Source organism: Tenebrio molitor, chromosome 4 (genome assembly GCF_963966145.1).
Source record: "Tenebrio molitor chromosome 4, icTenMoli1.1, whole genome shotgun sequence".
In the NCBI taxonomy this organism is placed as follows: domain Eukaryota; kingdom Metazoa; phylum Arthropoda; class Insecta; order Coleoptera; family Tenebrionidae; genus Tenebrio; species Tenebrio molitor.
In genome coordinates, this window is record NC_091049.1 from 12470732 (window position 1) to 12483893 (window position 13162).

Below are 13162 nucleotides of genomic sequence, written 5' to 3' on the forward strand. Positions count from 1 at the left end.
AGCCTCGCCAGTATTATTCGACTCGCTCTGCGAGCTCGTCTCACAACATTTCTGGCTCGGCAGTAAAGGCTATCCTAACGGACTTCTACTGTAAAATACTATAACGAAACCTGCAAGGATACAGAGTTATTTGAAAAATAACCGCAGTATTATTTTTTTTTGGCTTTTTCTCAGATTACGTTGTATAACATATTCAGCTGTGGCCTCTGTATCTGCCTGTATTCTTTTTATTACACTTTTACTTGATGACTACGCAATAAATTAGTGTTAAAAAGAACTAATTTTCCAGCTGTGTTCAAAACAGAGTTTATGCGTAAAAAGTTGTTACGAATTTGTTTCACAGATGACTCATTTTTCAGCAAATAATTTAGATACGTCAATTTGACGGGGCATTGTTACCTTATTTGAAATTTTTTTACTACTGAACTATTCGGTAAAACACAATACAAATTCAAATGGGTATGTATGTACAAACTCCGGTGTAGGTACGTCTGCATCCTAGGGAAAATCCTCTGGAAAATTTTACTAAACTATGTTAAAGAAAGTTTTCAATAAAACGAATTCAAATGTTATTAATTTTATTTTTTAAACAATGAATCATGGGGTACCCGGTAGCCGGTACCCTCCTTATTCTTTTGTTTTTATTTATAAAAGTGGCTATTATGGAAGTGGGTGCGTCAAGCTTAAAGAGGGGGTGAAGGTGAATAAATAATTTAAGCACATACTAAATAATAACAATTAAAATATCTGCAATAAATTCAACACTGTAACACAATTAGCAGCACAGAAAATTAAAAAAAAATGTCCTCAAAATAATTATAACGAAATTAGATGCTCAAAATTTATTTCAACCATTAACTTCCACACACCTTTCAATTCTGGAATAAAAACTCCTCAGTGAAGTTCTTGTTGCAGGATCATTTCATATGGATGAAATTTCAAAGACTTTAAAGTTCTAATAATCGTGCTTTGTGAGACATTCAGTGTAGCCGCTACGGCTCTTGTGCTTGTGTGTGGATTTTCAGTTACCTAATCAACAACGGCATTTTGAAAGCTAATATTTTTGGGGAGTGCATCCCTTACTCGTGGCAATTCTTTAACACTGCCAGTATCTTCAAACAGCTTTACAATTTATCTGATATTCATTTCGGAAAATTTATCATTTTCTTGACGGGCCTGAAGAATTCTTACTGTGGCTCGATATGCGGTGACACTCTCCATACGTAAAAATAATATTAATTTTCTCTTGCTGTGAGAACGACATCTTGTATAAAAGATTATTTCAAAGATTTCACGAACTTTTTTACTTTGACGTTGTCAAATAATAAATTAATTATGTTTTTTTTTTGTAAATCAGTAAGCCGTGAAGTATTTTTTTACGTAAGTCTGGAAATTGTCTTTATTTAACATTAATTTATTCGTCAATAATAAACAGTAGGATGATTATTAGGCAGAAAATCTACACAGAAACATTTGATATGCATGGTAAAAGTTATAATGTTAGAAAATGCTGAAAATAATTTTTTTTCATTATTTTTTTTCTTGAATATTCCTCTTCTGTCCAGATCCTTGTTAATTTTTGTAGTGCCTATGTAAAGAGGGCAATGCAGCCTTTGTTAAGACTAAATATCATTGAGCAGACATTTAAAATAACGAAGATATTCAAATATAAAATTTAAGCAGACGCACCCTGTATATATTAAAACACAAGTTTCATAAAACCAGTCTTGAAGCACAAATTCAAGTTTAAAAATATATTTGTAGCATGCTATGTATAACGCATCGTTTCCAGAGATAATGCAGACCGAATTATCAAATTAAGACGATCCTTGTTACATAATGGGGTGGGGTTTAACTAAGTATTCTGGACAAATGTCGAATAATTTTCAAGTGGCGGCTATGCAACCAGTCCAGAAGATTGTAAAAATCAGTAGCGAGGGCAGTAGGACGTGTCAGGGGGACTCGGGAGGGCCTTTGATTTGCAAAAATAAGTTTGCGGGGATCATGTCCTTTAAGCAGCCGTGTGCTACAGGAAGAGAACCGGACGTCGGTTAACAGCTACAACGAATGGATTGATTCAGTATTCAGTAATCGTAATTGTAGTGTCAGGTTTCTGCTCTTCGTAGAATAAACATTTCTTTTTGCTTTTGCATGTTTTAATCTGGCTTTTTAGTGGGAAAGTTAAATGTTGTGTAATACCCCAGTTTGAATTCAAATTGCCGCCGCCGAAACCAAAACAAGAGGAACTATTTGGTTCTTTAATTGTGTACTGTTGGTACCTTGGATGGCGTACGGTTGGAATCGGAAACGGAGGGGGACTCGACTCTCAGCTCTCGAAGTGAACGGTGGTGTTGGAGAATTGGTCGCTTTCATTGTTTGTCAATGTAATCAAGGCCGTGCTCCGTAAACATACACCCATCGCGGAGGAGACGCAGGTTGATCGCTTACAGGTGCGAACCTCGAGTGTCGCCGACGTTTTGCGCGTTGGAATACAAGTAGTATGATCTTACCGACAAGTAGTGTCTAGCAGGTATATTATTTCGTTTTGTTATTCCGATAAGCGCGGGAGAAGTAACAATTGAGAGCACGTGTGGAAATTCTCGGGGTAAAGTCGTTTCGAGGTCAACGTCGCAATAAAGTTATCCGGTAGACGGAATCGGTCGGACGATTCCATTTTAATTTTGGGTGTTAGGAAAGGAGAAACTTTGAACCTATCTTGTTGCGGCCGCCATGTAAATTGGGAAAACGGGAGTCCATTTAGGGAACGGCCATCCATTTGCCACAAGGAAAACCGGGGCACGTGTTTGGCCGATGTTTAGTTGTCTACGCGGGGGCAGTTTATCCACGTTGCAATGAAAAACGAGAGCCTGCCAAAAGAGCCGGACGTGGAGGGGCAGTTGTCATCTTGCGGGGCCCCCTCATAACGTGTGATCTTGGCCGCAGAGTTTCTCGACCGCCCTCGGTGGACGGCCTCTGTTTCATCATCATATGTAATCCTGCAGTGGCGATTCGGAGGACAAAAGACGTGGGCACTGCACCCAGAACGCCCGAGTTAGGTGTCGCAGGGACTTGGACGACCCTACGTTACTAGGGTAGAAATTAGGAGACTGGGGGGCGTGAACTAGGTTAACTCCGCGATCGGAGACCGCGTGCTATCTTGAAGAGCTGAGAGTCCGAGGTGCGTAACATTCATTTAGGGAATTAGATTGTCTGTGATTGTAATCTTGAGCCTTGTTGCGAAATCTGAGGTAACATGTTGTGTAACTTTAGAGATTAAAAAGATTATGGTGCGCCATCGTTTGTGGATGATTTTTGGGGGTTTTACTCATCCCATTTACAGTGTCTATTCGTAATAGCATAATTATAATTTGTTTCACGGTGCCGCTTTGATCTTGTATTTCAGGTTAGGTTCTGGGCGGTCGTTGTTGTTATTTATTAGTTATATATTTTGATTCCAACCCAAGGGGGGACTGCTTTTTCTAGCCTCCTCATGAGGTCGGTAGACAAATTTATTGTGTTATGTATTTCTTGTTGTGTCATGTAAAGTCGCACCGCTAAATTGTTCAAGTTATTAAGTGATCTTGTCCCAGATCAAATAACACTGTAAATGAAAACGAGAATGTATTTATTCATGTTTGCATAAAATAAATACAGGCGTCCTCCCACCGATTTATGCATTTTTATTTCGAAGTTTGTCCACCCTGCAGGTCCGCCATTTGCATCCACAGCTAGTCTGCCGCCATTTTGTACAAAACACACAAAGTAGTGTTTACCGCTACCGCTTCGACGACGTGGCCAATTTGTTCAATTTCGCGGGTTTAGTTTGAATTTTCAAATGTTCGAATTTGAGCGGGAGACTGGCGATATCTGGGTTATTACAGTTGCAATGCTCTCTACTCGTATATTAGAATTGAGGGAGTGTGACAGTTGTGAAATAAATTTCAAGGATATAATTCGCAAAATGTGCGCCAAGGAAGAACCATCTCGGATGGAATCGAACTGTTACTTGACATCAGAATGAGCTTTGGACTGTTTATTTTAACACCGTTTCAGTAATAAGACATTATAATGAACTTATTTTGTTCAAGTGTGGAGACCATTTTACCAATTACTTTTAAAATATTTGCGAGGTATAAATTTAAAAATTATGCTTATTCTCAATATAAAAAACAGATAAAGACAATACCTTCGTAACACAACTGGAAATTATCTACCTTTGGAAAAAACTCTTTTTTAAGAATAAACAGCAGGAACGCAAGAAACAACAAAGCAGGACTTCGAAAGCGCAATAGTAATTAACGTTATAAGTCCGGGAACTCATAGTTTACAGTACGAGTGAGACGTTTAAGGACGAGGCGACGAAGGAGCCGAGTCTTAAAACTCAAAACGAGTACTGTAGAAAGAGTTCACGGACAAATGTCGTTATGTATTTTATTTCATCCTGCCTCAAATTTCGTTTGAAAGAAACATTGAAATTAATTTCAAAATAATTCAACAAATGCTCCCCATCTAGTCACATTTTGGAACATAATTAACGCCTGTTTGGCAATTGTTTATTTTGTTGATTTTGTTGAAATAATTTGGTGCGTCAAAATGACGTCTAAAGCAAATCTTCCAGTTGTAAGAAAATCGGCAGAAGCCTGTGCTGAATTAATACCTACCAAGTCTGGTTATCTCTGTTAGGTACAGGATACACTACATACCATTTTATCTCTCTTTAATGACAGTCTGTTGTCTGAAGAATATAATGTGATCACTTTCAATTAGTAATACTCAATGGACTGATAATTCACTTTTTTATTATAAAATATCAAAACATAACTTCTGCAGACACCTTACAATGAAGATTTGGGGCAATTAAAACAAACACATTTTGGGGATTTATGTCTTCTCTATGTACCCAGTTTTACAGAAATTGTTGAAAGTGGCCCCATTATGTTTCTAAACATTTCCGAATTCGTTTTTATTCTTAAAAATATTCTGCAGCATCTGCTGATCTATAGTGTTCCAGCAGTTTGTTATTTCCTCCATAAGTTCCTCCAAAGTGCGCATTCTCCTTTTAAAAACTTCATTTTTTAGATTTTGTGCCGAAATCGATATCACGTTTGTTATTTCTTAATTCCACGCCTTAAATTAGTCACAATAACACTTTTTATTTTTGTGTCGCAAACATTTTTTCAGGGTGCAGTATCAATAGCAAATACAATGGCAAAATACAAGTCCTTAAAGTCTAAGTTTAAAATGGGAAATTATTGCTGTAATGGGATTTGTTTTCGAATTTCCTTCAACACTATAGCACCAAAAGCATCCTGTTTGTTGACATGACGATATATTAATATGATATACTAGGAACAGCTCTTTGCTATCAGCTATGAACGACCATATACAGGCACAGCTACGAGCCTTCCAATGATTGACAATCAATAAAATAAATTTATGCTCTCCGAGTGTAAAGTAAAGAGTCAAATTTCTTAAATTTATATCATAGATTACACATCTACATGCTTCACAAATGTTAGATCCAGGTCCACTTGCTCGTGCTGATGCACATCGGTGACGAGGCAAACGACACCAGCCGAAGCACACATGTTCGAACGTGACCGCGCTTCACGGGAATTCTCCAATCAGATTTCGAACCGGGAGCAAATCGACTCGGCAACGAAGTCAAATACGCGCTCATCCATCATCGCTCTGATCGGTGGGAAAGAAAATTGGAATCCCTCACTGCGGAGGACAACTCTCTGGAGAATGGCGAAAGCTATCATACTCTTTTAGTAGAAGTAATTTCGTAAATGCCTTTTGGTGGCCATTTGATTAAAGTTTTGAGTGAATGAAATTTGACTTGCGGGCCGTGAATTTATCTGATAGATAAATGACTAAGCTGAATAAATAGGTAGACAAATTTATAAACGTGAGCAGCATTAAAGAATTTGAGATATGCGATCTCGTTATGATTTAGATTGTCTCCCCTGTTAAACTGAACCCCACACTATACTCATGAAAATCCTGGGTCAAGCTTGGTTTAATATTGGGAATCATAAAAAGGTGGGTGCCAACAGAATTATGAGGGTCTCTTTTTTAGTGTCAGCTGTTTTGTCAACGGTTCATAACCATATTTATGGGTGGCGTGGCTTCATTTTGTGCACTGCGCCTGACCACCGCTGACTGAGAGCGGTGGACGCTGGCGGTAGACTCCCCTGAGCGCGAGCACCCCCAAGAAAGAGTATTGAATGATTTTTAAATGATTTAAGAAAAAGTAGCGTTGGAGAGAACGTGTTTCCCCGCAAACGCAAACAGGTTCGCGATAATTTTCAAGCAACATATTTGCTGATATACTGGTCGGAAAAAGAAAAATGTGCAAACTGCGCTGCATCAGTGTTGTGGTTGCCATCTTACTGGATAGAATCAACCGTTCAGTACCATCTTCGGGAATTTGTGTCTGGAGGAGCCTTCCTCATAGTAGTTTACAGCTTCTCGCACGAAAAAGAGACCTTTCCCAACGGGTCTCTCCAATCTGTCAACCGTTTATATTATCATAATAACAAATTAGTAAGTAGGTACATAATATGTTCAATAACACAATCGACAGTGACCGAAATTAAAATCAATCTTAATCCGTTCAAAACATTAAAATTACAATGTAAATTTACAATTTATTTATTGAAAAAATATTTAGTAACAACAGCGATAGACAACAAAATATTTGAATTCAATAAAGAAAGAAAACATTAGACAAACACCAAAAACATAAAACAAATAAACAATAATACCCTTCAACTTCTGTAAGTCTTAAGTAAAACTATGAAATATGTTCCCTAAAAATAATACATGAACGATTGCAAAATCAAATCGGCTTTAATTTATTAAAATGTTGTTGTAGATTATTTTTGACCTGTTTGTAACTTATAAAATTCGTAATATAAACCCTTCTTTTCTAACAATTCAGGGTGTTTGCCCATTTCAGCTACAGTTCCTTCATTCAAAACACAAATGACGTCGGCATCTTGAATTGTAGTCAATCTGTGTGCGATTGTTATGCAAGTTCTATTTTGCTTAGCATTGTCAAGTGCTTCTTGTACAATCTGTAAATAGTATATAACGGTATTAGGCCGATATGGGTTATATAACAGATGAGGTTAAGATATTGTAAAATCGAGGCGGAGCCGAGATTTTATAATCAACCGAGTCTGTTATATCCATATCGGCCGTATGTTGTTTTATAGTTTTCTTTATACCAATAATACTTAACATTTAACGATGATTTATTTGTAAGACTGACATTTCTCTTTACTTCAAAAATTAAATTTAGTTGTCATTTGTGCCGTAACCGTAGCAACGGCAGCAAAAATAACGGCCTCGGTCTGATAATTTTAAATAACGGCCTATAATTTTGAATAACGGCCTAGTCTGTTATAGGTGTCATATTAATCAAGCATTGAGTACTGATAAATCCTAATAACAGTATGGTATAAAGAAAAAGTATTTGTTTTACATACATTTATTTAAAAGTTTGCTAATTTAATACCTTTTCGCTTTCATTGTCTAGTGCAGAGGTTGCCTCGTCCAAAAGAAGAATGCGGGGATTTCTAATTAAAGCTCGAGCAATAGCGACTCTTTGCTTTTGACCTCCCGACAATTGCGTTCTTTTGCTTCCCAAAGAAGTTTCATAACCCTTTATGTTTTCAAGATGAACAATAAAATATCAAAAACGTTTGTTTTACTCACCAATGGAAGTGATGAAATGAAACAATGTATGTTTGCTGATTTTGCAGCTTCAACTATTTCATCTATACTAACTGTTCGGTTATTTGCTCCGTACGCAATATTTTCAGCAATTGTTCGATCAAATAAAATTGGTTCTTGCGATACAACACCTAGATGTGATCTTAAATTATTTATATCCAAATTCTTCACATTTTCACGTTCGAATGAAACTTCTCCACTGGCTGGATCGTAAAAGCGTTCCAACAGTTGAATAATTGTCGATTTACCACAACCACTAGACCCTACTAAAGCTACAGTTTTGCCATGTAAAATGTTCATATTTAATCCATTAAGTACTGAAACTGTTGGTCGGGTAGGATATGTAAAATATACATTTGTATATTTTATGTCTCCTTTCACCTGAAATAAATATTTGGGTAATTATTGCGTTTTAACTATCAGCAACGGCAACAAATTTAATTTTGTCGTAAAGTATGTTTTGGATGACAACCTTAATTGTAACGTTGTAAAGAAACTTACTGTTAGACTATGCTACTCACATCACTGTGGTGTAGATGCAAAGGCTGGAAAGCGTTTTTAACTTCAGGAACTCTTCTCAGTAACGTAAAAATACGATCGGCTGCAATTAAACCCTTCTGAAAGTTTGTAGAAAAGGAAAATGCGGCGCCAATAGACCACGAGCTAAGTATTAGAGTTTCCGACACCCTTTAATAAAAATAAATTAGACAAAAAACATTGAGTAGGTAGTAAAAATATTTTTACTTAAATACTATTGCATAATCAAGATTTGTAGTTAGCACCAGATAAGCACCATATCCTATTCCAACAACATTCGCAAAAAGCATTACACTTCGTGCAACACCCATTAGAATAGATCTAAAATGCATTTGTTTCTTTACATTTTTTACATATGGTTTCAGTTCGGTCACATAATTTTCGTAAAATACTTGTTCACATCCCAAAGATGCTATTGTCCTGATGTTTCCAATTGCTTCAACGGCTATCTAAATAATCATATAAGACTTGAACATCAAAAGGATATTGTTAAGTACTTACTTTTGCAGAATTCTCTAAACATTTTTGATTTACTTTGGTATCGCCTTGTATAAATTTTTGTTCGAAGAAAACAGACAACAAAATAATAGGCGAGAAAGACATTAATACTAATGCCAATTTCCATTCAAAATAAAAAGCTATTGTGTTGGCTACAATAAACGTTGAAATCGAGTTTAATACTGTTCCGATTCGAATTCCAGCTGCCTGGAAGATTATGATAAATAAAATAATTACATAGTGAGAATAGAAAAAAAAATAAGTTGGTTGTCATTGAAACTTCAATAAATTATTCCGGGCTGACTTAGTACTTGCACTATTTTGATTTGTGCAGAAAAATATCGTATCTTTGATAAAATATAGTTCAGTTATCTAGAGATCAAGCGCCTTTTCAGATTCTCAATTTGTCACAGGATATAAGATCTTGAATAATCCTTATCAGGCTAAACCTATCATCATCATCAGTTAATGCTGTTCAATAAAGTGTAAGAAACAACAAAATTTGATAGATAGTTTTAATACAGTTTACCTTAAAAAACTGCAATTACTTACACCTTGTACACTAGCTGCTTCTCCAGATAATTTTGCGCATAATGCTCCGACACCATTATCTTTTCGATCAAACCAGGCCATTTCTTGAGATAATATAGCTCGAAACATATTTCCTCTTATTCGTTTCGTTAACTTCTCTCCGGCAATAGCAAAGAAGTACATCTGCACAAATACAGTCACCCTTAACTTAGGTGCTAAAATTACTGTAATTGACCTACTAACCTGAAAAAAAGTTGCAACACCTGTTATAATTCCTATAATAACAAAGTAGAGGGAGAACAAGTTACTCTGTTCTCGGACGTATGAATCATTATCATCTGCTAAAACCTTAGGTAAAATGAAAAATTCTAATTAGAACGAAAATCAAAGTTAACAAAAATACTGACTCCAATTATGTCGCCATAAACTAAACCGTATAACGGAAGGGCAGACCCAGTAATAACTGATGTAATACATCCCACCGATATATAAAACCATTCAGGACTATTTACTTTTAATATCGATATTATTGAACTTCCTCCAGTTGTTTCTTGAACATCCTTATCCTGTGCATTAGAAAGAAAGCAATTTACTAAGCTGTGCAAACAACAATAATTAATTAATACAAATTACTATTTTGTACCTAGTGCCATTGAAACTATGGGTCCTTGGGCGTGATGACACACAAAAATTATTACCTAATGAGATTGGTGAAAAAATACACAACATTACAAATGAATCAAGATCAACTTCTTCTTTGATCCAAAGAATAAGTATTGCAGTACAACGGGGTAATGCAGCGTCAATCCTCGGAATAATACAAGATTCAAGTAATGATAAATTAGAAGAAATATTTTATATTTTATAAAATTATTAATCAATTTAATTTTATTCGTTAATTTAGTGAATTAAGTATTAAATAATGCATAAAATTAATACTGTACATAGTTAATTCGGTTAGTGGAACTATGTACATTTAAAAATACATTGAATTTATTATGATAAAAAATTGATAAAAAACTTATTAAGATTTTTAACATACACTACATGTAATACAGACAGGTGTCTGATGACACAAGTGCGTTAATAAATTGTCTTTTTTGTTCGACACTGTCAGAATTTGAGAATTTTCTCCTATGTGAACGGATTTTGATAAATGTCACAATTTGTCAAAACGAAACGTCAAGCTAATTTTAAAGGTTTTAAGCGATTTGGAGCCTTTAAGGGGCTCGTCTAACAAAAAAACGTTGTATTCAACTCGTTCGTGTGCAAATTGGGGCTTTTTTTGGCACGCGTGGGCCATTTTAAAACGCGAGTGAAACGAGCGTTTTAAAATGGCCCACGCGTGCCAAAAAAAGCCCAATTTACACACAAACTCGTCAAATAAACTACTATTCTTTGGCTGATATAACAATAACAAATTAATACTTACAAGCTTTTCTTCTGACGTAGTTTCAATCATAGCAGTCTCCGAGACTTTTGCCACATTGTTAACACCGTTTAAAACTTCCTTGTTTTCTGAATATTATAAACACTTAACTGATTCGGGAAAGCATTTGATAACAAAATTACCTGTAAATACCTCTTCGGTTTCATTTAGACCTTGAGATACTACCAAACTGTGATAAGCACCCCTTTCTGCCATCAACTGAGCATGATCGCCTTCTTCGACAACTTTTCCGTCAGATACCACCACAATTCGATCGGCATTTCTTATCGTTGACAGTCGATGTGCAACTATAATTGTAGTGCATTCCCCACTTATCTAAAAACAAAGATAAGAAACAAAATTTTGTTATTGAATTTTTTATGTTACAGCATCAAGGGCTGCTTGTACTTCAGCTTCACTCGTAGTATCCAAAGCTGATGTAGCTTCATCAAGTAAAAGAATTTTTGGTTCACGTATCAAAGCTCTCGCAATGGCAATTCTTTGCTTTTGACCGCCAGAAATTTGCGTTCCTCTCTCACCAATAAGTGTATTGTAACCACGAGGCAAACTTTTAATGAAGTCATGTGCATTTGCTTTTTTGGCGGCTTTTTCGATATCGTCTTGAGTTGCAGATTGATTTCCGTATTTTATATTGTCAGCGATGGTTGCTGCAAAAAGTGCTGGCTCTTGTCCAACTACACCAATTTTATTTCTTAGCCATGTCAAATTTAAATTCTTAATATTTTTGTCGTCGATAGTCACCTAAACACAAATTATTTTATAAAGCGTGTCACATAAAGAAACACAGTGACTTACGGAGCCTGAGGTAGCATCGTAAAATCTTTGAATCAGTTGGATGCAGGTCGATTTGCCACATCCAGAACTTCCTACTAGAGCGACAGTTTCACCTGATTTAATATCGAAATTGAAACCTTGTAAAATCTATAAAAACAAACAAAATCAAAATTTCATTAATACATTTCATCTTGCATTTACCTTTACGTCCGATCTTGAAGGATATTGAAAATGAACATCTTTAAAACTAATATCTCCTCGCATTGTTTTTGGTTTCGTTCCTAAATTTTTATAAAGATTGATTTGTGGTTCAATATCTAAAATTTCAAAAACTTTAGCTGCAGCACCGCACGCCGTTCCAAATATTTCAAGATATGGAGTGCCTGTTCCAAAGTTCCACAAGGCAATCAAAGTACAGAAGTAAACCTTAAATAAAAGTAATAAGAGATAAAATCTCTTGGATAAGGACAAGACATACGGCCATCATGTTTGCCGGCGTATAAATTATATCTTCTTTGAGTAAATTTCTTTCTTCCAATATTAGCCCAACACCATACCAGAACGCCAAAGCATATGAAGCAAAGAGGAAAAACCACATGAATCCGTTGCTTATGCCAGAAAACAAATTTTTTGTGATATTATTCTTTTCGGCACTTTGCAAATGTTTCTTGTAACGTGTAATTTCTTTTTCTTGGCCATCAAAAGCTACTACAGTTCTAACCGAACTTAAAACTTCTTCGGCAATACTTCCTGCAGCTCCATACGCTTCCATTTCTTGTTTGGAGAATTTTGTTGACAACTGAAAGTAATAACGGTCATAATATATTACAATTGGATGAAAAGTCTTATTTACCCACGACACAATCACAGCCACACCAAAAGATACTGGAAGCGATGCCATACATATCAATGCCAATTCCCAACCCAATGCAAGGGCAATTATTACACCTGTTACAAAAGTGGTTTCAAAAAATATAAATGTGCCTACTTTTTCTCCTATTCCTTCTTCAAATTTTGCCAAGTTGCTAAAATGAAATAATTCATGATGTATTTGAGTTGCTTAGGTACGGGGTCATTATAAATGATTGTCTCATCGCAGTAGGCGTTGCTGACGTAGTTGAATGTGCCGCAAGCTTTATAACATGAGTGAGACTAGCATCGCCGATAGGTAGCGCTGCTGGCGGTAGTGTTAATTTGTCTACTAGTTTGTCTAACGTTGCGAAGCTAGCGGCACATCCCAAATTTGTGTGAGTTTTCAACGCCAACTGCGATGCGACAATCATTTATAATGACCCTGTATAAGTACGTGAAACTTACTCGGTAAGAGTGGTTGCGAAATCACCAGTTTTGTTAAGATCGTACCAAGAAATATCCATATTTAAGGTTTTCTTAAAAATTAGTTTTCGTATATGAAATATCTAAAAAAAATACATGTGGAAGAACTCTTTTCCTTTTTATTTTCTTTGTGACGTTTCTTTTGAACTTAATAATGTTACTTATCTGATTATAAAATATTCTGATGAGGTGAAAACGTAAAACAATTTTTGCAAAATATTTCAATTGCTTTTTTAAATTCAAAAATTATGGACTTCTGAGCATTTTGGTATCAACCTATTTAAACGCCCATTT

At 35.7% G+C, this 13162-nt stretch overlaps 1 protein-coding gene across 6 annotated transcripts in view; it reads right to left on the bottom strand.

Annotated features, from left to right (window-relative positions):
* Nucleotides 1-6641: 6641 nt before the first annotated feature.
* Nucleotides 6642-13162, bottom strand: part of LOC138129109 (ATP-dependent translocase ABCB1-like) — a 221076-nt gene continuing 214555 nt past the window's right edge. For all 6 annotated transcript variants that reach the window (XM_069045361.1, XM_069045362.1, XM_069045360.1 and 3 more), the window contains 17 exons: nucleotides 12851-12951; nucleotides 12387-12558; nucleotides 12012-12332; nucleotides 11735-11959; nucleotides 11555-11680; nucleotides 11126-11500; nucleotides 10882-11074; nucleotides 10742-10827; nucleotides 9717-9875; nucleotides 9553-9657; nucleotides 9331-9492; nucleotides 8782-8985; nucleotides 8488-8729; nucleotides 8265-8430; nucleotides 7726-8124; nucleotides 7526-7672; nucleotides 6642-7082 (listed from right to left, as the gene is read on the bottom strand). In XM_069045361.1, the coding sequence (XP_068901462.1) occupies nucleotides 6882-7082; nucleotides 7526-7672; nucleotides 7726-8124; nucleotides 8265-8430; nucleotides 8488-8729; nucleotides 8782-8985; nucleotides 9331-9492; nucleotides 9553-9657; nucleotides 9717-9875; nucleotides 10742-10827; nucleotides 10882-11074; nucleotides 11126-11500; nucleotides 11555-11680; nucleotides 11735-11959; nucleotides 12012-12332; nucleotides 12387-12558; nucleotides 12851-12951 (3384 nt within the window). In that variant the 3' untranslated portion in view covers nucleotides 6642-6881. The remainder of the gene's footprint in view (nucleotides 7083-7525; nucleotides 7673-7725; nucleotides 8125-8264; nucleotides 8431-8487; nucleotides 8730-8781; nucleotides 8986-9330; nucleotides 9493-9552; nucleotides 9658-9716; nucleotides 9876-10741; nucleotides 10828-10881; nucleotides 11075-11125; nucleotides 11501-11554; nucleotides 11681-11734; nucleotides 11960-12011; nucleotides 12333-12386; nucleotides 12559-12850; nucleotides 12952-13162) is intronic.